The sequence below is a fragment of the Oncorhynchus mykiss genome, chromosome 2, assembly GCF_013265735.2.
Source record: "Oncorhynchus mykiss isolate Arlee chromosome 2, USDA_OmykA_1.1, whole genome shotgun sequence".
Taxonomy (NCBI): domain Eukaryota; kingdom Metazoa; phylum Chordata; class Actinopteri; order Salmoniformes; family Salmonidae; genus Oncorhynchus; species Oncorhynchus mykiss.
In genome coordinates, this window is record NC_048566.1 from 1,709,219 (window position 1) to 1,733,763 (window position 24,545).

General features: G+C 44.1%; 1 protein-coding gene across 6 annotated transcripts; it reads right to left on the bottom strand.

Annotated features, from left to right (window-relative positions):
- Positions 1-297: 297 nt before the first annotated feature.
- On the bottom strand, positions 298-23,115 carry zdhhc3a (zinc finger DHHC-type palmitoyltransferase 3a). 6 transcript variants are annotated; one of them, XM_036935127.1, is made up of 9 exons: positions 22,899-23,115; positions 18,871-18,936; positions 18,518-18,613; positions 17,503-17,689; positions 14,665-14,789; positions 12,953-13,049; positions 11,780-11,861; positions 8,774-8,904; positions 298-741 (listed from the first exon to the last, which is right to left on the bottom strand). In XM_036935127.1, exons 2-9 carry the CDS (start codon positions 18,888-18,890, stop codon positions 535-537), a joined length of 945 nt encoding a protein of 314 aa, XP_036791022.1. In that variant the 5' UTR covers positions 18,891-18,936; positions 22,899-23,115; the 3' UTR covers positions 298-534. The 6 variants fall into 6 exon arrangements, with proteins under 6 accessions (XP_036791022.1, XP_036791025.1, XP_036791012.1 ...); XM_036935130.1 differs by having other exon boundaries at positions 18,871-18,932; positions 22,894-23,115; XM_036935117.1 differs by having other exon boundaries at positions 18,871-18,932; positions 22,888-23,115.
- Between the last annotated feature and the right edge of the window lie 1,430 nt (positions 23,116-24,545).

The window sequence follows — 24,545 nt, forward strand, 5'->3', positions numbered from 1 at the left end:
TACTGAACCTGTAGAGCTGTGTATGCAGGAGATGCTCTGGAGTACTGAAAGAGCCCGTTTGGGTACAATCCAACTCGTCTTCGTTGGGACTTGTACCTCGTTCACGTCACCAGGGGTATCGACCTGGACATGTTGTGGCTCATTCTTTAAAAGAACATTTGGTGCAGGGTCCCTTTAAGGCTTTGGTCCAAGCAGCAGTAGCACTGTGGGAAGGGGACACCGCACTCGACCAGTGGAGTCTGTATAGAAATAGAATGAATAGAACTGGCATCTCTATAAAAGCCTAGTCCAGATCTCTCTTCCCCCCCCCCTACAAAAATGTACAATTCACACGTGTATAATACACACTGGTACATGTCTGAAATAGGACAAATGTAAATCACCCTCCTAATTATTAAGTCAACGACACCATAATGGATCATAACACCAGGCTTCCATAGCTAGTGTACCCAGGAGTTCACCAGTCAAAACCTGCCAGGGTGCGAGGTTCCACGCCCATTCTATTCATTCTAGTTCTACGGGAGTCTCACGACACTAGACCAGCGGTATCTCTATGACGTCGTCCTCGATGATCTCCCCCTGCGGCAGCGCCACGTGGTCATTGGGATCCCTCTTACAGCGGAGGTCAGAGAAGGGACTGAGCCAGGATGGGGAGAAGGGCCCTCCAAACGCTGACTTCATCGCCTCCCAGCAGGAAGTCTTCTCCCACCTGGCCTGCTCCCCCTTCAGACGTTCGATGCCCTGGAACAGAGAGACAGAGACAGAGACACACACACACAGAGAGAGAGAGACAGAGAGAGAGAGACACACACAGAGAGAGAGAGAGACACACACAGAGAGAGAGAGAGAGAGACACACAGACAGAGAGAGAGAGAGACACACACACAGAACACAGTGAGCTGTAGACAGAGGAAACTGAATCAAAACATGTCATTAATTTAGGGGCCCTAAGTACAATGTTCCCTTAGTCATGCATTGGTTTCAATGGGAGATCCTGTGAAGCATGTGACTTAAGTGGCTGGTTTCCTGAACCCAGATGACGTCTCCTTTTGGACTAACATGCTCAAAACGGACACTTCGTGGGTGTGGAAACCATATTATTTCTGACGAGGCACGGACACCGACGGTGTTGTCTCGTCCTACGTGTTGTCGAAGTTGTTGGCACACGACAACACAGTGAACAGACGTCCGGACTAACTCTGTCAACGAAGACGTCCGGACTAACTCTGTCAACGAAGACGTCCGGACTAACTCTGTCAACGAAGACGTCCGGACTAACTCTGTCAACGAAGACGTCCGGACTAACTCTGTCAACGAAGACGTCCGGACTAACTCTGTCAACGAAGACGCCCGGACTAACTCTGTCAACGAAGACGCCCGGACTAACTCTGTCAACGAAGACGCCCGGACTAACTCTGTCAACGAAGACGCCCGGACTAACTCTGTCAACGAAGACGCCCGGACTAACTCTGTCAACGAAGACGCCCGGACTAACTCTGTCAACGAAGACGCCCGGACTAACTCTGTCAACGAAGACGCCCGGACTAACTCTGTCAACGAAGACGCCCGGACTAACTCTGTCAACGAAGACGCCCGGACTAACTCTGTCAACGAAGACGTCCGGACTAACTCTGTCAACGAAGACGTCCGGACTAACTCTGTCAACGAAGACGTCCGGACTAACTCTGTCAACGAAGACGTCCGGACTAACTCTGTCAACGAAGACGTCCGGACTAACTCTGTCAACGAAGACCTCCGGACTAACTCTGTCAACGAAGACCTCCGGACTAACTCTGTCAACGAAGACCTCCGGACTAACTCTGTCAACGAAGACCTCCGGACTAACTCTGTCAACGAAGACCTCCGGACTAACTCTGTCAACGAAGACCTCCGGACTAACTCTGTCAACGAAGACCTCCAGACTAACTCTGTCAATGAAGACCTCCGGACTAACTCTGTCAATGAAGACGTCCAGACTAACTCTGTCAATGAAGACCTCCAGACTAACTCTGTCAATGAAGACCTCCAGACTAACTCTGTCAATGAAGACCTCCAGACTAACTCTGTCAATGAAGACGTCCAGACTAACTCTGTCAATGAAGACGTCCATACATCCTGGGTCTTTAAAACATCAACCTATAAAACCCAATCAGGAGACAATAAGAAACTTTCAGAAAAACATGCAATCATGCTTTGTTGTTTAAAGGAAAAACTCATTCACTCCACGGTAACTGTTTTGTGTTTAAGTGTGTGCAGCACGGCCTCCGTTCCCCTGGGTTGCAGGGCTTACCTCCGTCCCATTCAGAAAGCAGCCAGTCGGACAGCCTCAACGCTCAGAGAGACAGTTAAAAGCTTCAGTAGAAAATGGTAGGAGACACACCAGGGTTAACCAGTTAACCAGGTTAACCAGTTAACCAAAGCCAACGTAGAGTAAGGATAGATATAGGGGCATGCACACAAAAAAACACCCATTTGCAAATGACACGATATAAAAAAACACAACAGTTCCTCAGAGAAAAAGAGAATTAATATATGATATATGACATAAGAAAAGAAATAACAGCTTATTAAACAAATGGGAAATATTTATTCTTTCTCGGTGCCAAAAGTGTTGAAAAACATCAGTAAAAAGAAACGAAAAATGATAGGTCTTCACTAGCTGCTCACAGGCAAGACCCTCACAGCAGCAGTGTCAGGCCGCATCCCACAGGGCACTCTGTTCCCCTCTATAGCGCACTACTTTTAACCAGGGCCCCAATAGAAAGTAGCGCATTACTTTTAACCAGGGCCCCAATAGAAAGTAGCACACTACTTTTGACCAGGGCCCCAATAGAAAGTAGCACACTACTTTTGACCAGGGCCCCAATAGAAAGTAGCGCACTACTTTTAACCAGGGCCCCAATAGAAAGTAGCGCACTACTTTTGACCAGGGCCCCAATAGAAAGTAGCGCACTACTTTTGACCAGGGCCCCAATAGAAAGTAGCGCACTACTTTTGACCAGGGCCCCAATAGAAAGTAGCGTACTACTTTTAACCAGGGCCCCAATAGAAAGTAGTGCACTACTTTTGACCAGGGCCCCAATAGAAAGTAGCGCACTACTTTTAACCAGGGCCCCAATAGAAAGTAGTGCACTACTTTTGACCAGGGCCCCAATAGAAAGTAGTGCACTACTTTTGACCAGGGCCCCAATAGAAAGTAGTGCACTACTTTTGACCAGGGCCCCAATAGAAAGTAGTGCACTACTTTTGACCAGGGCCCCAATAGAAAGTAGCGCACTACTTTTGACCAGGGCCCCAATAGAAAGAAGCGCACTACTTTTGACCAGGGCCCCAATAGAAAGTAGCGCACTACTTTTGACCAGGGCCCCAATAGAAAGTAGCGCACTACTTTTGACCAGGGCCCCAATAGAAAGTAGCGTACTACTTTTAACCAGGGCCCCAATAGAAAGTAGCGTACTACTTTTGACCAGGGCCCCAATAGAAAGTAGTGCACTATAGAGGGAATAGGGTGCCATTTGGAGACGCGAGCCTCAGTTAGGTGACAGTCCTCCTCAACAACCATCCATTCAAACTAAAAACAGCAGAAAGTCAAAAGGGAAGATACAGATGAAGAACAAATGACATAACGGACCGGTTTCCCCAGACACAGATGACACCTCGTCCACGACTCAAAAACGTTATCAAGAGAGATTGAAAGAGATTTGTTTTATTATTCTAGGACTTTAAAAAAATGTAATCTGTGTCTGTCTGGGAAAACGGGTCCAGTTCAGTTGTTTTCTTCAAGCATACAAAAAGATCACAGGAGACAAAGGAACCTTTATAAACTCCGCTGATCGATAAATCTCAGGAAAAGTGCATATCTGTCGTGATTTATGACGTGTAGCTTGATATATTTCGATGCTGATATTGTAGTACTACTACTGTATAATCAGTTTTGTTGGTTAATATTTTAGTATTTAGTAAATACTCCCCTTCTAATTTTACTTCGCAAAATATATTTGAACTTGTTTAGTTCGTTTTGTGAATCACGACCTTCTGGTTTACACGTCTCCAAAAATAACTAAAAATTAAACGTTTTAATTCACAACATAAAAATGTAAATTCTGGAGAAACTACAGAATAAATAAAAAACCTTTGTCTTTTACATGCAGAACTTGGCACACATAGAAATGAGAAAGATCAAATGAGTCACCGCCAACTTTTACACAAATATTCTGAAACAACATGTTTTCTTGTTCCCAAAGAAGAATAAACTTTAAAAATGAGCAGCATGTAGACAGTAACTTTCTTTAAAAACACAAGAAAATAGGAGTGTTTAACAAAAGTAAGAGGGCTAACCTACTGATCCTCAACACCACTATACTTCCACCTGGCTTTAAAAGCCTCTCCAAACGGTCAACTGTACAGGCCTAGTGGTGTTCCTCTGTGCTGGGTTAGTTATGTATCAGAGAAGAAGAATCACAAGGCAGGAGGGCTTCAGTTTTTGACTGACAGGAGGACGGAAGGTAGCCTGAGTGCCAGATCGGTTTGTGCCATTATGCCAACTCCTGACTTGGACATGATAGCACCAACAAACTGGCACTCGGAGAGAGGAGAGACACAGAGGGGGAGGGAGAGACACAGAGTGGGGGGGAGGAGAGACCGAGAGAGGGGAGGAGGAGAGAGAGGGGAGGAGGAGAGAGAGACACAGAGAGTGGGGGGGGGGGGAGACAGAGAGGGGGGGGAGAGAGACAGAGAGGGGGGGAGAGACAGAGAGGGGGGCAGTGGGGGGAGAGACAGAGGGAAAAGTGATTCATAAAACCAGAACAAATCAACAGCATACATAAGAGTGAAAAACAGGCACGTTTGAAACGTTTTATAATAGATATATTTTTCTCTGCAACTCCACTTGACTTTTGTTCCCAAGCAACATAAAAAACACTGTGCCAATATAGAAGTGATGAAGTTGTTCAGAGTTATGAGGGATTACAATCACGTTCAGCATCGTCAAGGAGTGTTGGGGAGGAGAGTCAGGGTGAGGTGGAAGGATGGGGTGGTTGGTGTTAACACACCTCTGTCTCAGAGTCTGTTTGTCCCCCCGGGTGGCTAAGCTCAGACCACATACTGGTAGGATTCAGCCTTCCCATGGGCCTTCCCAGGTTGGGTCAACGGGACAAACCAGAATATGGAGAAGGGGTGTCCAAATACCGCCTTCGTGTTCATCCACTTAGTTTTTTTACCCCATCTTCTCTCCTCCTTTTTCAACTGTTCTATGCCCTGGAAAAACGAGACACAACCAAACTTCAGTGTACTGTGAACCAATCAAACTTCTTCCTCCCTGATTGACATTCTGACTGACGAATCACAGGACCCCCCTTTGCTTTTTTCCTTTTGATTTAAAACCACTCTTTCAAATCTAAAGTTACAAAGTGGCCACAGGCTAATGTACAGACTAAATGACCACAGGCTAATGTACAGACTAAATGACCACAGGCTAATGTACAGACTAAATGACCACAGGCTAATGTACAGACTAAATGACCACAGGCTAATGTACAGACTAAATGACCACAGGCTAATGTACAGACTAAATGACCACAGGCTAAATGACCACAGGCTAAATGTACAGACTAAATGACCACAGGCTAATGTACAGACTAAATGACCACAGGCTAATGTACAGACTAAATGACCACAGGCTAATGTACAGACTAAATGACCACAGGCTAATGCACAGACTAAATGACCACAGGCTAATGCACAGACTAAATGACCACAGGCTAATGCAAAGACTAAATGACCACAGGCTAATGTACAGACTAAATGACCACAGGCTAATGTACAGACTAAATGACCACAGGCTAATGTACAGACTAAATGACCACAGGCTAATGTACAGACTAAATGACCACAGGCTAATGTACAGACTAAATGACCACAGGCTAATGTACAGACTAAATGACCACAGGCTAATGTACAGACTAAATGACCACAGGCTAATGTACAGACTAAATGACCACAGGCTAATGTACAGACTAAATGACCATAGGCTAATGTACTGACTAAATGACCACAGGCTAATGTACTGACTAAATGACCACAGGCTAATGTACAGACTAAATGACCACAGGCTAATGTACAGACTAAATGACCACAGGCTAATGCACAGTGCATTCGGAAAGTATTCAGACCCCTCGACTTTTTCCACATTTTGTTACATTACAGCCTCATTCTAAAATTAATAAAATAAAAATCCTCAATCTACACACAATACCCCATAATGACAAAGCAAAAACAGGTTTAGAAGTTTTATGCAAACTCAAATATCACCTTTACATAAGTATTCTGACCCTTTACTCAGTACTTTGTTGAAGCACCTTTGGCAGCGATTACAGACTCTAGTCGTCTTGGGTATGATGCTACAAGCTTGGTACACCTGTATTTGGGGAGTTTCTCCCATTATTCTCTGCAGATCCTCTCAAACTCTGTCAGGTTGGATGGGGGGGGGGGCGTTGCTGCACAGCTATTTTCAGGTCTCTCCAGAGAAGTTAGATCGGGTTCAAGTCCGGAATCTGGCTGGGCCACTCAAGGACTTTCAGAGACTTGTCCCGAAGCCACTCCTGCGCTGTCTTGTCTGTGTGCTTAGGGTCGTTGTCCTGTTGGAAGGTGAACCTACGCCCCAGTCTGAGGTCCTAAGTGCTCTGGAGCAGGTTTTCATCAAGGATCTCTCTGTACTTTGCTCTGTTTATCTTTCCCTCGATCCTAACTAGTCTCCCAGTCCCTGCTGCTGAAAAACATCAACACAGCATGATGCTGCCACCACCACCATGCTTCACCTCCCTGACCAAGGCCCTTCACCGCTTGGCATTCAGGTCAAAATAGTTCAATCTTGGTTTCATCAGACCAGAAAATCGTGTTTCTCATGATCAGAGTCATTTAGGGGCCTTTTGGCAAACTCCAAGTGGGCTGTCTTGTTGCCTTTTACTGAGGAGTGGTTTCCGTTTGCCCACTCTACCATAAAGTCCTGATTGGTGGAGTGCTGCAGAGATGGTTGTCCTTCTGGAAGGTTCTCCCATCTCCACAGAGGAACCCTTGAGCTCTGTCAGAGTTACATCAGGTTCTTGGTCACCTCCCTGACCAAGGCCCTTCTCCCCCGATTGCTCAGTTTGGCCAGGCATCCAGCTCTAGGAAGAGTCTTGGTGGTTCCAAACTTCTTCCATTTAAGAATGAAGGAGGCCACTGTGTTCTTGTGGACCTTCAATGCTGCAGGAATGTTTTGGTACCCTTCCTCAGATCTGTGCCTCGACACAATCCTTTCTCGGAGCTCTACGGACAATTCCTTCTACCTCATGGCTTGGTTTATGCTCTGACATGCACTGTCAACTGTGGGACTTTATATAGACAGGTGTGTGCCTTTCCAAATCATGTCCAATCAATTGAATTTACCACAGGTGGACTCCAATCAAGTTGTAGAAACATCTCAAGGATGATCAATGGAAACAGGATGCACCTGAGCTCCATTTTGAGTCTCATAGCAAAAGGTCTGAATATTAAATGTAAATAAATTCAGATTTTTTTAATGAGGGATTAAACAAAAAAAAAATTAAATCCATTTTAGAATAAGGCCGTAACGTAACAAAATGTGGAAAATGTCAAGGGGTCTGAATACTTCCTGAATGGACTGTATTGACTAAATGTCAACACCCAGGTCTAATGAACCCCACTTGAGGCTCCATGAGAGAGAATTCAGCCATAGAAAATTTAACTTCTAGGAATACAACCCGGCCCCCCGACTACGCCCACCCGGCCCCCCGACTACTCCCACCCGGGCCCCGACTACTCCCACCCGGGCCCCGACTACTCCCACCCGGGCCCCCGACTACTCCCACCCGGGCCCCCGACTACTCCCACCCGGCCCCCGACTACTCCCACCCGGGCCCCGACTACGCCCACCCGGCCCCCGACTACGCCCACCCGGCCTGAAGTTGCAGACAAAAAATACGTTAGAGCAAGAAAGCAGAGTTAGTTTAGTTAGAGTTTTAAAGCACTAAACGTTGTACAGACATGCATAGAACACACAGAGAGGTCTACAGTATACCATAGAACACACAGAGAGGTCTACAGTCTACCATAGAACACACAGAGAGGTCTACAGTCTACTATAGAACACACAGAGAGGTCTACAGTCTACCATAGAACACACAGAGAGGTCTACAGTCTACCATAGAACACACAGAAAGGTCTACAGTCTACCATAGAACACACAGAGAGATCTACAGTCTACCATAGAACACACAGAGAGGTCTACAGTCTACCATAGAACACACAGAAAGGTCTACAGTCTACCATAGAACACACAGAAAGGTCTACAGTCTACCATAGAACACACAGAGATGTCTACAGTCCAATCTTCAGGACACAAAGTGAAAATTTCCACTCAAAGTGGAAGTTAGGATTCACCTCTGTACGGGTAAGCTGCTGTAGAGAGGTTAAGGTTCATAGGTCATACATAAGAGTAGATAAGCACCGAAGCAACAGCAGTTGGGGAGCAGACTTGGCTTAAATACATTGGGTCAAATACTTGGCAGGTGCACTTGATGAAGTTTGCCCGTACAAATGGAATAGGCCTAGCTGAAACGCCAAATGGAATAGTCCCAAAAGTGCAAAACTACACCCTGCACATCGGTCAAGCTATATAAAGCATTTTGACATAACATGATGCATTTAATCCAGGTCTGATGAAGAGGAGGAGGGTGAAGGGGAGGAAGAGAGGAACACGTTTCGTCTTACGTACCGTCTCGTCTGTACAGATGGAATGGACCTGAGTCCCGAACATCACAGAGGTGAAGATGAGGAAGAGGAGGGCCTCAAAGCACAGGAGGATGAGGAGGATGACGGTCGCAGGAGGTGAGAAGGAACTGCACTCTGGGAGTTGGAGTTCAGGAAGGGGAGGGGGGGGGGGGGGGACACAGGTTTACACTCACAGCACAATGGAAGCAACATTTCTAGACGGGTCTAAGCAGCTGGATGCTAAGCATATTGTACATCACAGTCTTATCAGATAGATGACTGGGACGATGGCAAAGGTGAATAAAGATGTCGGGATTCAGTTATGACGTCATTGTTTTAGCACCATCTACAGAGTTTTTAAAAACTACGGCACGCGACATGGGTCAATGTGCCAATAAACCTTTGGGGCTTTTCAAATGGAACAATATGCAGAGTTTATATCACACACACAGACAGTCGTACACTAACTGAGCAACATACTGTGGCACTGCGGAGCTATACACGACGTGGAAACGAGGCGACTCCATATTCTCTGAGCTTCTGGGAATAAACTACCTTCACAGAACGACCGTGCACAGCTCAGTGCCCAACAGAGCGGCCGCGCACAGCGCAGTGCCCAACAGAGCGGCAGCGTACAGCGCAGTGCCAGTGACCAGAAGGAATACTGGAGTGTCAGGAAGTACAAGACGTCAAACTAAAAAGGACTCTCCTTTATGACTTTACTAGAGGAAGATTAACTAGGAGAGTTACTGGATCAGTTTCCCCATGAGATGGGCGGGTATTGAACAGTTTCCCATGAGATGGGTGGGTATGGATCAGTTTCCCATGAGATGGGCGGGTATGGATCAGTTTCCCATGAGATGGGCGGGTATGGAACAGTTTCCCCATGAGATGGGCGGGTATGGAACAGTTTCCCCATGAGATGGGCGGGTATGGAACAGTTTCCCCATGAGATGGGCGGGTATGGAACAGTTTCCCCATGAGATGGGTGGGTATGGAACAGTTTCCCCATGAGATGGGTGGGAATTGAACAGTTTCCCCATGAGATGGGTGGGAATGGATCAGTTTCCCCACGAGATGGGTGGGTATTGAACAGTTTCCCCATGAGATGGGTGGGTATTGAACAGTTTCCCCATGAGATGGGTGGGTATTGAACAGTTTCCCCACGAGATGGGTGGGAATTGAACAGTTTCCCCACGAGATGGGTGGGAATGGATCAGTTTCCCCACGAGATGGGTGGGTATTGAACAGTTTCCCCATGATATGGGTGGGTATTGAACAGTTTCCCCATGAGATGGGTGGGTATTGAACAGTTTCCCCATGATATGGGTGGGTATTGAACAGTGTCCCCATGAGATGGGTGGGTATTGAACAGTTTCCCCATGAGATGGGTGGGTATTGAACAGTTTCCCCATGAGATGGGTGGGTATTGAACAGTTTCCCCATGAGATGGGTGGGTATTGAACAGTTTCCCCATGAGACGGGTGGGAATGGATCAGTTTCCCCATGAGACGGGTGGGTATTGAACAGTTTCCCCATGAGATGGGTGGGTATTGAACAGTTTCCCCATGAGATGGGTGGGTATTGAACAGTTTCCCCATGAGATGGGTGGGTATTGAACAGTGTCCCCATGAGATGGGTGGGTATTGAACAGTTTCCCCATGAGATGGGTGGGTATTGAACAGTGTCCCCATGAGATGGATGGGTATTGAACAGTTTCCCCATGAGATGGGTGGGTATTGAACAGTTTCCCATGAGATGGGTGGGTATTGAACAGTTTCCCCATGAGATGGGTGGGTATTGAACAGTTTCCCATGAGATGGGTGGGTATGGCCTCATCTGAAATACTTCAAACTTCTTAGGGATAGGGGGCACTATTTTCACGTCCAGAAGAAAAGCGCGCCCAAAGTAAACTGCCTGCTACTCAGGCCCAGAAGCTAGTATATGCATATAATTGGTAGATTTGGATAGAAAACACTCTAAAGTTTCTAAAACTGTTAAAATAATGTCTTTGAGTATAACAGAACTGATTTGGCAGGTGAAAACCCGAGAACAAACCATCCAGGAAGATTTTTTAGTTTTTAGCTCAATGTCTTTTCAATTGGTTTTCTATGGGAAGCTCGATTTAATAGGAACCTGGCTGCAGTTCCTATGACTTCCACTAGATGTCAACAGTCTTTAGAAATTGGTTGATGTTTTTCTTTTGAGAAATGAGGAAGTAGGGCTGTTCTTTGCGAGTGTCAAGCCAAGTGGACTCTTCTCTTTGGTGTGCGTGAACTGGAACAGGCTTCACGTTGTATTTATCCGGTATTGAGCACGGTATATTCCGTCTTAAATTTGATCGATTATTTACGTTTTAGGATACCTGAGGTTGGATTAGGAACGTTGTTTGAAATGTTTGGACCAAGTTTACAGGTAATTTATTAGATACTTTCTAGTCATGTTGGAACCAGTGTATTTCTGAATCAATAAATTCACATTTTTGGGACATTATTGAACAAAAACATAATTTGTGATGTTTCTGGGACATTTTGGAGTGCCAATAGAAGAAGATCTTCAAAAGGTAAGGCATTAATTATATCGCTATTTCAGACTTTTGGAGCACACCTGCCTGGTTGAAATCTGATTTTTAATGCGATTGCATGCGGAGCACTGTCCTCAGATAATCGCATGGTCTGCTTTCGCCGTAAAGCCTTTTTGAAATCTGATACAGGGGCTGGATTAACAAGAAGTTAAGCGATATTTTGATGTATAACACTTGTATGTTTTATGAATTCTTATTATGAGTATTTCTGTTTTTGAATTTGGCGCGCTGCTATTTCACTAGATGTTGTCAAATCAATCCCATTAACGAGCGGGAAGGGATCACTAAAAAGTTAAGAACACAACCAGAGACCATTGTTATGGTTGACAGGAGCTGAATGAAAGATCGTGTTATCATGAGCTCTACATCAAACCAATGAGAAGCCAGGTAAAAAAAATAAATAAAAAAAAAGTCAAAAGCACTTACTTGTCCAATCATCTTCGAAGCAGTACAGGAAGTGGAAGACCACCATCACCAGAGAGTGGAGGGAAATGAGTGCAATGTACATCTGGAACACACAGACTCATGGTAAGACAGGGTACTACGGAACAGTTTCCCATGAGATGGGTGGGTATGGAACAGTCTCCCATGAGATGGTGATATGGAACAGTTTCCCCATGAGTTGGGTGGGTATGGATCAGTTTCCCCATGAGATGGTGATATGGAACAGTTTCCCCATGAGATGGTGATATGGAACAGTTTCCCCATGAGATGGTGATATGGAACAGTTTCCCCATGAGATGGTGATATGGAACAGTTTCCCCATGAGATGGTGATATGGAACAGTTTCCCCATGAGATGGGTGGGTATGGAACAGTTTCCCATGAGATGGGCAGGTATTGAACAGTTTCCCATGAGATGGGTGATATGGAACAGTTTCCCATGAGATGGGTGGGTATGTAACAGTTTCCCATGAGATGGGTGGGTATTGAACAGTTTCCCATGAGATGGGTGGGTATTGAACAGTTTCTCCATGAGATGGGTGGGTATGGAACAGTTTCCCCATGAGATGGGTGAGTATGGAACAGTTTCCCATGAGATGGGTGGGTATTGAACAGTTTCCCATGAGATGGGCGGGTATTGAACAGTTTCCCATGAGATGGGCGGGTATTGAACAGTTTCCCATGAGATGGGTGGGTATGGAACAGTTTCCCCATGAGATGGGTGGATATGGAACAGTTTCCCCATGAGATGGGTGGATATGGAACAGTTTCCCCATGAGATGGGTGGGTATGGATCAGTTTCCCCATGAGATGGGTGGGTATTGAACAGTTTCACCATGAGATGGGTGGGAATTGAACAGTTTCCCCATGAGATGGGTGGGTATGGAACAGTTTCCCCATGAGATGGGTGGGTATGGAACAGTTTCCCCATGAGATGGGTGGGTATGGAACAGTTTCCCCATGAGATGGGTGGGTATGGAACGTAGTTACACAAACTCTAAGTCATTTTCAGGGCATTTGACAACTTAAAAACATCTTAATTCCTAACTTTCCAATAGGTAGTGTGTGTTGGCTACTGGTCTGTGTTATTGCAGCAGGCTGAAGGTGTCTAACAGTGTGGAACGTTCTAGTATGTGAAGTATAGACTGGTACGTACTGTGAAGAGCACAAAGAACTTCTGGTTGTTCTCTCCCACACAGTTGTTAACCCAGGGACAGTGGTGGTCCATCTTCCTTATGCAGCGCTTACACACACTAGTATGGAGAGAGAGAACTAATTATACACACTAGACAGTGTCAGTCAGGGTTACTCTACCTGCAGTGTTGTCTGTTCTCTGGGACAGTGTCAATCAGGGTTATTCTACCTGTAGTGTTCTCTGGGACAGTGTCAGTCAGGGTTACTCTACCTGCAGTGTTGTCTGTTCTCTGGGACAGTGTCAGTCAGGGTTACTCTACCTGCAGTGTTCTCTGTTCTCTAGGACAGTGTCAGTCAGGGTTACTCTAAATGCAGTGTTCTCTGCTCTCTGGGACAGTGTCAGTCAGGGTTACTCTAAATGCAGTGTCCTCTGTTCTCTGGGACAGTGTCAGTCAGGGTTACTCTACCTGCAGTGTTCTCTGTTCTCTGGGACAGTGTCAGTCAGGGTTACTCTACCTGCAGTGTTAACTGGGACAGTGTCAATCAGGGTTATGTGCTGAGTCATCCTACCTACAGCGATGTGCTGAGTCATCCTACCAAAAGCGATGTGCTGAGTCATCCTACCAAAAGCGATGTGCTGAGTCATCCTACCAAAAGCGATGTGCTGAGTCATCCTACCTACAGTGATGTGCTGAGTCATCCTACCTACAGCGATGTGCTGAGTCATCCTACCTACAGCGATGTGCTGAGTCATCCTACCTACAGTGATGTGCTGAGTCATCCTACCTACAGCGATGTGCTGAGTCATCCTACCTACAGCGATGTGCTGAGTCATCCTACCTACAGTGATGTGCTGAGTCATCCTACCTACAGCGATGTGCCGAGTCATCCTACCTACAGTGATGTGCCGAGTCATCCTACCTACAGTGATGTGCTGAGTCATCCTACCTACAGTGATGTGCTGAGTCATCCTACCTACAGCGATGTGCTGAGTCATCCTACCTACAGTGATGTGCTGAGTCATCCTACCTACAGCGATGTGCCGAGTCATCCTACCTACAGTGATGTGCTGAGTCATCCTACCTACAGCGATGTGCTGAGTCATCCTACCTACAGCGATGTGCTGAGTCATCCTACCTACAGCGATGTGCTGAGTCATCCTACCTACAGCGATGTGCTGAGTCATCCTACCTACAGTGATGTGCTGAGTCATCCTACCTACAGCGATGTGCTGAGTCATCCTACCTACAGCGATGTGCTGAGTCATCCTACCTACAGTGATGTGCTGAGTCATCCTACCTACAGCGATGTGCCGAGTCATCCTACCTACAGTGATGTGCTGAGTCATCCTACCTACAGCGATGTGCTGAGTCATCCTACCTACAGCGATGTGCTGAGTCATCCTACCTACAGCGATGTGCTGAGTCATCCTACCTACAGCGATGTGCTGAGTCATCCTACCTACAGCGATGTGCTGAGTCATCCTACCTACAGCGATGTGCTGAGTCATCCTACCTACAGCGATGTGCTGAGTCATCCTACCTACAGTGATGTGCTGAGTCATCCTACCTACAGCGATGTGCTGAGTCATCCTACCTACAGCGATGTGCTGAGTCATCCTACCTACAGCGATGTGCTGAGTCATCCTACCTACAGTGATGTGCTGAGTCATCCTACCTACAGTGATGTGCTGAGTCATCCTACCTACAGTGATGTGCTGAGTCGTCATCCTACCTACAGTGATGTGCCCGGTCAGGCTTGATGCTGCAGCATTTGGGACACTTGTACACCACCTGTCCCGGCTTCAGCTGAAGACTCTCGATGTACTCTTTAGTGGCGTTCCCTGTTGGCACAGCTCCCTTTAGGACAGACAGAGCAGTGAGTTGACTTGATGACTTATCATGACTCACCTGTTGGCACAGCTCCCTATAGGACAGACAGAGCAGTGAGTTGACTTGATGACTTATCATGACTCACCTGTTGGCACAGCTCCCTTTAGGACAGACAGAGCAGTGAGTTGACTTGATGACTTATCATGACTCACCTGTTGGCACAGCTCCCTATAGGACAGACAGAGCAGTGAGTTGACTTGATGACTTATCATGACTCACCTGTTGGCACAGCTCCCTTTAGGACAGACAGAGCAGTGAGTTGACTTGATGACTTATCATGACTCACCTGTTGGCACAGCTCCCTATAGGACAGACAGAGCAGTGAGTTGACTTGATGACTTATCATGACTCACCTGTTGGCACAGCTCCCTATAGGACAGACAGAGCAGTGAGTTGACTTGATGACTTATCATGACTCACCTGTTGGTGAAATGGGGTCTACTGTTGCAGTGGTCAGGCAGTGTTATAGAATATTGATGTGCTTTAAGTTGAAGATGGCGCATTACTGTATTGGCTGCAGTCTTGCGAGCTCTGACCCAACTTTGCAAATTTTTTTTTTTAAACTTATGATCGACAACATCGACTCATCTGCCCTGGGATATTTGCGTAATTCCGACCCAATTTTTTAGGCTATCCCAAGAGAAAACGTAGGCAGGAGAAGGGAGCACTTGCGAGATTAAAGCAAATAGAAAACTGGCAACCTCTGACCTCTTAAAATTGTGGATTTTCTATCAACAGGACTCTCGTAACCGCAATTTTCTGGGCTTTTCTGAAACTTCAGGACAAGGTAACGACACACAAGCTTTAGTGAATGATTTGTCCCAAATTACAATGCTTCAAGTTTTTTGTTAAATATTTAGGACCAACGTATTCCTTGCCACCCATTCTGAAACGAACTGCAGCTCTTTAAGTGTTGCAGTCATTTCAGTTTCTGTAGTAGCTGACGTGTATAGTCATCCGTATTCATTGACACACTGGCTCTACTCAAAAGCATGTCGTTAGTAAAGATTGAAAAAAGTAAGGGGGCCTAGACAGCTGCCCTGGGGAATTCCTGATTCTCTCTGGATTAAATGTTGGAGAGGCTTCCATTAAAGAACACCCTCTGTGTTCTGTTAGACAGGTAACTCTTTATCCACATTATAGCAGAGGGTGTAAAGCCATAACACATACGTTTTTCCAGCAGCAGGCCCTGGAACGGACCCTGTATGTAGCTAACTTACTTTCTCAAGTTCTTCTCATTTTTATTTCTCGTGATTTTTGTTTTGTTTTCTAGTACTACTGCATTGTTGGGAAAGAGCCAGCAAGAAAAGGCATTTAACAGTACTAGTACAACTGACAATAACAACGAGATACAGGTAACGAGTTCAAACAGGTGCAGTTAATACAGGTAATGAGTGGAGAACAGGAGGGCTTCTTAAAGAAAAACTAACCGGTCTGTGAGAGACGGAATTCTTACTGGTTGGTAGGTGATCAAATACTTATGTCATGCAATAAAATGCAAATGAATTACTTAAAAATCATACAAATGTGATTTTCTGTTTTAGATTCCGTCTCTCACAGTTGAAGTATACCTATGATTAAAAAAAATTACAGACCTCTACATGCTTTGTAAGTAGGAAAACCTGCAAAATCAGCAGTGTATCAAATACTTGTTCTCCCCACTGTATGTGTGAGTGCGGTCGTGTTCAGTTAGGCACAAAACAGGAGGGAAACGTTTTGAAACTAATAAAGAGGCAGCCACTACCTGAACGTATCCCAACAACAACAACACTCCTCTTTTCCTTTAAACTGTTTCAAAACGTTTTGAAACTAATAAAGAGGCCGCCACTACCTGAACGTATCCCAACAACAACAAAACACCTCTTTTCCTTTAAACTGTTTCAAAACGTTTTGAAACTAATAGAGGCCGCCACTACCTGAACGTATCCCAACAACAACAAAACACCTCTTTTCCTTTAAACTGTTTCAAAACGTTTTGAAACTAATAAAGAGGCAGCCACTACCTGAACGTATCCCAACAACAACAAAACTCCTCTTTTCCTTTAAACTGTTTCAAAACGTTTTGAAACTAATAAAGAGGCCGCCACTACCTGAACGTATCCCAACAACACTCCTCTTTTCCTTTAAACTGTTTCAAAACGTTTTGAAACTAATAAAGAGGCCGCCACTACCTGAACGTATCCCAACAACAACAACACTCCTCTTTTCCTTTAAACTGTTTCAAAACGTTTTGAAACTAATAAAGAGGCCGCCACTACCTGAACGTATCCCAACAACAACAAAACACCTCTTTTCCTTTAAACTGTTTCAAAACGTTTTGAAACTAATAAAGAGGCCGCCACTACCTGAACGTATCCCAACAACACTCCTCTTTTCCTTTAAACTGTTTCAAAACGTTTTGAAACTAATAAAGAGGCCGCCACTACCTGAACGTATCCCAACAACAACAACACTCCTCTTTTCCTTTAAACTGTTTCAAAACGTTTTGAAACTAATAAAGAGGCCGCCACTACCTGAACGTATCCCAACAACAACAACACTCCTCTTTTCCTTTAAACTGTTTCAAAACGTTTTTTCTACGTACGGTGTTGTGCCCGAATGAACACAACCCAGACAACGCCAGCATGTCAAGTGTTCAGTCAGCGCAGTGTGTATAGTGTGTTCAGTTTGAACAACTCACAGGGTCGGTGCACATGGCCCTGAAGTGAGAGGCGAGAGCCAGGAAGGCCAGAGTGTTGAACACAGTCCCGTTGACTAAGCTATAGGTCAGGTTTTTAGAAGGCAACAGCATGACGAAGAGCACGACAAACTCAGCATAGAACACCAGCATCCAGGTGATAACCCCGCACACGATGCCACACGCGTCCCTGAATGAACGGATAAAATCATTTTATTACACACATTTTTTTTTAAATATACATAAAGTTGCCTCAGTTATTTGAGTAAAAAAAAAAAAAACACAAAAAACTAAAACAACATTAAAATATATAATTAATAATTTTTTATGAAGTCAGCTGACTCATTTCCATTCTGGTGCTCGTTATCACCAGGTGGGCAGCTAGAATGGACAACCTGGGTAAGACGTGCTGTGCACATCAAAAAAAAGGTACTTCCTATTCAATACAATCAGAAAATACAGACAATATAGACGTAAACACAAATACATAATCACCTAGACAACTCCAGGTCAGTGATCTACCATGATCTCTCATTACAAAGACTTAGGTTTAGGGCATTTCTGGAAGATTCCTGGAATTAAGTTGAAATAAGCAAGAAAATCCAGGAATCCTCCAACCCGGGATTTCTGGGAAACTTGGGAAAGTTACCCTTTCAACGGGCGCTAACGCCACGGTCTAGCAACCCAAACGTTGCATTATGGACAACTATGTTTACCGTGTGGCTCAGTTGGTAGAGCACGCTAAACGCCACGGTCTAGCAACCCAAACGTTGCATTATGGACAACTATGTTTACTGTGTGGCTCAGTCGGTAGAGCACGCTAACGCCACGGTCTAGCAACCCAAACGTTGCATTATGGACAACTATGTTTACCGTGTGGCTCAGTCGGTAGAGCACGCCGCTTGCAAAACCAGGGTTGTGGGTTCGAGTCCCACGTGGGACAGGTACGAAAAACCTAAGTCACTCTGGATAAGAGAATCTGCTATGAAAAAGGACCAAAATTTGTAAATCTAACTACCTGATAAACCACATGCCGCTGGGGATGTGCTGGGAGACGGGGACACACGGCTGCTCAGTCTGCAGGCAGGCAGCCTGCCTCTCCACGTCCCTGCACCTGCAACAACAACAACACCTTATTCATTCATACCTGCCGTACCAAATACATCTTGCTTTACACACATGGGTCTTGCCTTAGACCGCCGCGCCACTCAGGAGTCCTATCATCGTAATGACATGAAAACAATGGGCAGATTATTATCCATGACTGATCAACAGCTGTAACAAGTTGTCCAGTGTCGGAAATCCTCACTGGTACCCTAGCTTCTAGAAAAGACCCACATTCACTCAGGCCCCGTAGTCACACAAACAGACCTGTGCACCGGGCTCTTCATCGTACAGACTCAGGATGGGGCCCGCCTCACAGTCACCGCATGCTGTGGGCAGAAAGGGTAGAAGAAGTGGTACGACAGTAAGAAAATACTGGCACATTCAGTGTACACTTCAGTAGAGATGGAATACTGTAACACTGTACATTTACCCCATAATGACAAAAGTGAAAACATGTTCTTACAATTTTTTGCACATTTAATTGATCATTTAATTGATCATTTAATTGATAAAATGATTTACAACCGAGTCAATACATGTTTGAATCAACTTTGGCAGCGATTACAGCTGTGAGTCTTTCTGGGTCTAAGTCTAAGAGCTTTGCACACCTGGATTGTACAATATTTGCAAATTTTTTCTTTTTAAAATTCTTCAAGTTCTGTCAAGTTGGTTGTTGAACATTGCTAGACAGCCATTTTAGTCATATATATATATATATATATATATATATTTGTTTTTTTTCAAGACGATTAAGTCAAAACTGTAATAAGGTCACTCAGGAACATTCACTGTCGTTGTGGTAAACTACTCCAGTGTAGATTTGGCCTTGTTTTTAGGTTATTGTACTGCTGAAAAAGGTGAATTTGTCTCGGTGTCTTGGAAAGCAGACCGAACCAGGTTTTCCTCAAGGATTTTGCCTGTGCTTAGCTCTATTCTATTTTTTTTTTTATCCTAAAAAACCTCCCTAGTCCTTGCCGATGACAAGCACACACATAACATGATGCAGCCACCACCATGCTTGAAAATATGAAGTGGTACTCAGCAACACGTCATATTTATTTATTTTATTTAACTAGGCAAGTCAGTTAAGAACAAATTCTTATTTATTTATAATGACGGCCTACCAAGAGGCGAAAGGCCTCCTGCGGGGACGGGGGCCTGGGATTAAAAATAAAAATAAATAAATACATGCAAATTAATTACTTAAAAATCATACAATGTGATTTCCTGGATTTTTGTTTTAGATTCCGTCTCTCACAGTTGAAGTGTACCTATGATAAAAATTACAGACCTCTACATGCTTTGTAAGTAGGAAAACCTGCAAAATCGGCAGTGTATCAAATACTTGTTCTCCCCACTGTAAATATAGGACAAACCACACATTACGACAAGAGAGGCAACACAACATGGAGACCTAAGACAACATAGCAAGACAGCAATACATGGTAGCAGCACAAAACACTGTAAAAGCATTATTGGGTACAGACAACAGCAACGGGCAAGAAGGTAGAGACATCAATAGATCACACAAAGCAGCCACAACTGTCAGTAAGAGTGTCCATGATTGAGTGTTGAATGAAGAGATTGAGATAAAACTGTCCAGTTTGAGTGTTTTCTGCAGCTCATTCCAGTCACTAGCTGCAGCGAACTGAAAAGACGAGCGACCCAGGGATGTGTGTGCTTTGGGGACCTTTAACAGAATGTGACTGGCAGAACGGGTGTTGTATGTGGAGGATGAGGGCTGCAGTAGATATCTCAGATAGGGGGGAGTGAATGGGTGTTGTATGAGGAGGATGAGGGCTGCAGTAGTATATCTCAGATAGGGGGGAGTGAACGGGTGTTGTATGAGGAGGATGAGGGCTGCAGTAGATATCTCAGATAAGGGGGAGTGAGGCCTAAGAGGGATTTATAAATAAGCATCAACCAGTGGGTCTTGCAACGGGTATACAGAGATGACCAGTTTACAGAGGAGTATAGAGTGCAGTGATGTGTCCTATAAAGAGCATTGGTGGCAAATCTGATATTGGATTTGCCCACAACATTACTTTTTGTGCTGAATACAAAGGGTTAACTGGTTTGCCACCTTTTTTGCCAGTATTACTTTAGCGCCTTGTTGCAAACAGGATGCATGTTTTGGAAGAATCTTATTCCGTAACGGGCTTCCTGTCTTTTCACTCTTTCAATTAGATTAGTATTAAGGAGTAACTAATGTACCAATGTTGTACTCCTATCACAGCCATTAAACTCTTAACAGTTTTAAAGTCACCATTGGCATCATGGTGAAATCCCTGAGTGGTTTCCTTCCTCCCCGGCAACTGAGTTAGGAAGAAACGCCTGTATCTTTGTAGTGGCTGGGTGTTTTGATACACCGTCCAAATTGTAATGAATAACTTCAACATGCTCAAAGGGATATTCAATGTCTGTTTTTTTTTAACCCATCAACCAACAGGTGCCCCTTCTTTGTGAGGCATTGGAAAACCTCCCTGGTCGTTGTGTGATTGAATTTCACTGCTCGACTGAGGGACCTTACAGATAATTGTATGTGCGGGGTACAGAGATGAGGAAGTCGTTCAAAAATCATGCTGAAACACTATTAATGCACACAGAGTGAGTCCATGCAATTTATGTGACTATTTAAGCTTACCATAACAAAGAGGTTAAATACTCATTGACTCAAGACATTTCAGCTTTTTTTTTAAAACTATTTGACTGACATTATGGGGTATTGTGTGTAGGCCAGTGCCACAAAATCTCAATTTAATCTGTTTAAAATTCAAACTGTAACAACAAAAAAAATGTGGGAAAAGTCAAGGGGTGTGAATACTTCCTGAAGGTACTGTACATGCACTTTATCTACAGTACCTAATGTCAATCCAACTACTAGCCTAATTTGCTGTTAGTGTAAACATTGGAAACTTTAGTCAAGATGGAAAATCTACCAGAAAACAAAAAACAAGTGATCCATGAGAACATAAAATGATTGTTCTGTGTGTCAGATGACCACTCAAGCGTGTCCAGCGCACACAATCACCTCATGGCAAAAATACTGTATGCAGCAGAGCAGTGTTTGTTTGCATCCCAAATGGTACCTCATTTCCAATATAGTACACTACTTTTGTCCAGAGCTCTATAGGCGGTGGTAAAAAAAATAAAATAATAGTGCACTAAATAGGGAACAGTTTGTCATTTGGGACACATATCCTGACTCAGTAGTATCACGGGCTCTATGTAAACGGAAATACTGCTGTGCTGGCTGAGCATTTACCCCTCACTGTGATGCCAATGACAAATTCGACCTGAGGATAACAGACACCAGGACATCTGACTTCTGTCATTTTCTGACGAAAGATTGTGCCTCCTAGTTACCTAATAAGACAACTTATTTATACAAACATACCCGTATTAGCTGCTACACACACACACACACCTGTGATTAGATCACTGGAGGTGATGGGGACCATGGGGGTGATGGTGAAAACCAAAGTAAAGGGCATCACTGTCGCAATATTGTAGCTGGCTTGGCCTGTGCAGAATGTCCCACGACCCTCCCACCCACCACCATCATGCTGCTAAAAGATGCGACAGTTTGGTTGGAAAGACGAACTAGCCACTAGCTAACGTTTACAAGCCAGATGTTTTGCAAGCTACGTTCATGTTTTTTTTAAACTAACTGGCTAGTTTATGTGGGTTAGTTTGCGGTTTTCCTTTGAGTTAAACATAGCTAACGCGTTAGAGATAGCTAACGATATGTAAAACAGAACAGCTCGTCATATACATCATTGTTATTTAACTACATAATCAGATCATATTAATTTAACAGCCGGGTAGCTAACCGCGTAAACAAATAATACTGGCTGTAGTTAGCTCATTAGCTAGCCATCTCACTACCTGGCTGGAAATGCGAGCTAGCCAACGTTAGCTTACCTAGATAGCCAACGGTAACTAGTAGCTCATTTACCTGTCTTCAACATAGACTTGTCATGATGCGAGACTCCAGGAAGAGAACTTTGTTTAAAATGGATCTGAAAACAAACTATGGTAAATGAGCTAAAATCTCGTACAAAATAGGCATGAAATGACTCCTGGTGAATCCACAGCGGAGGAACTGTCAACACCGTCCTCTCTCTCTTCCATCGAGGCGGAGAGTCACTAGTGACTCAACATTGGTTCACTAGTGATTCAACATTGGTTCACTAGTGACTCAATATTGAGTCACCATCAATCGATTCTTTGTAAAAATATATTATTATTTTTTTAAAGTCAATTTTGAAAGGGCTTTACCTGTACCTGTTTTTTTCCTGTACAACTGTGGTGCTGAAGTGTATAATTAAAATTGTAAAAACTTGATCGCATACAACCACCAAATTGTTCCTAATATGTGTTGCGCATTCTACATAAACCTGAACTTCACTTGGCACATTCACGCTGAGTTGAGCAACACAAGGTTGTATTAAAAAGAGGTGTTGGAAGAAGTCACGTCCTCCCAGTCCGCTGGCTAGGCGTAGGAGCGGTGAGGGGGTGTTTTGGTTTCTTGGGTGCAGGGTTAGTGGGTTGTGCAAATATATCTATATTTTTTTTTACCGTGCACATTTACCTTTTTATTGAAATATGTTTAATCAATAATGTGGAATTATTAACATTCTGAATTGAGAAAGGCAGCAATACACAAAAAAAGCCTCAAGTCTGCCGGAAATTCACACGAAGAAGAAGTGGCGCTGGCCAATGGCTGAAGAGAAGGTTCTGTTTCGCTGATCTGTAGGCGGTGGTCGTTTTTAACCGCTTCTCGTGGCTTGTTTGGTTTTATTGTTTAATGGAATGTAATTTCCTTTTGAAACCCTTGGAAGTTGAAGTTGTGGAATATTGTTTTGTGTGCAAACGGATCAACCGGAAGTTGCCTAGTCTACTGATAAACATAAACCTCCTCTGGAATCATCAATCCACCCATTTATAAACTCACACTGGACTGGAGAATAACATTCCAATAGAGAAAGATAAAGGGCATTTCAATCTGAAAAGGACCCATGAACACCAACGTGAAGTTCAGGAGCATGTCAAATTGCTTGTCAAATGAAAACGAAGAGTCTATCGAAATTAAGTTATAATCTACATTTCTTTCAACCATTTTCCATCCCCCAAAAATGTGGAATAAGCAAAGGCTTTGATTTCTGGTCAAACAGATGGAAAAAGGATCTTTGAAAAACATTTACCAGAAAGAAAATGTCTTAAAATGTATTTGAAATATATCAAAACACAATTATGTTGACTTGAAGACCCCTACCAACTAATATTTATTTTATTTTACCTTTATTTAACTAGGCAAGTCAGTTAAGAACAAATTCTTATTTTCAATGACGGCCTAGGAACAGTGGGTTGACTGCCTGTTCAGGGGCAGAACAACAGATTTGTACCTAGTCAGCTCAGGGATATGAACTTGCAACCTTCCGGTTACAACGCTCTAACCACTAGGCTACCCTGCCGCCCCAAATATAAACACTTAGATTTAGTTTTGGATAAATTATTTTCCTTCTGTAAACATTGCCTTATGCCTTGTAATTCCTTTACCAAAAACCCACATATCTTTAAAGCTGCAATCAGCAGTAGAAACAATAACAAAGTGGCCTCCCCTCCCCTGGTTTCAGTAAAATGCTGGGGCTGGAGAAATGTGATCGCTTTCAAATTCATAGACAGGCCTAACTACGTCTTAACTATGTTTTGAGGCCATATAGTGTTTGTTTACATTGGAGTAGAACTATCTTATATTTTGGGTTCTGAAGGGGAATGACAGGTGAACTGAAGATCATGAGGTATTTGAAAGTTATTTTATTCAAGAATCAAAAAAGGGACACATCATTCATTTATAAGTCCAACAAAATGTATGTGGCAACGGCTGATTGGCCAAATGGATGTGGCAACGGCTGATTGGCCAAATGGATGTGGCA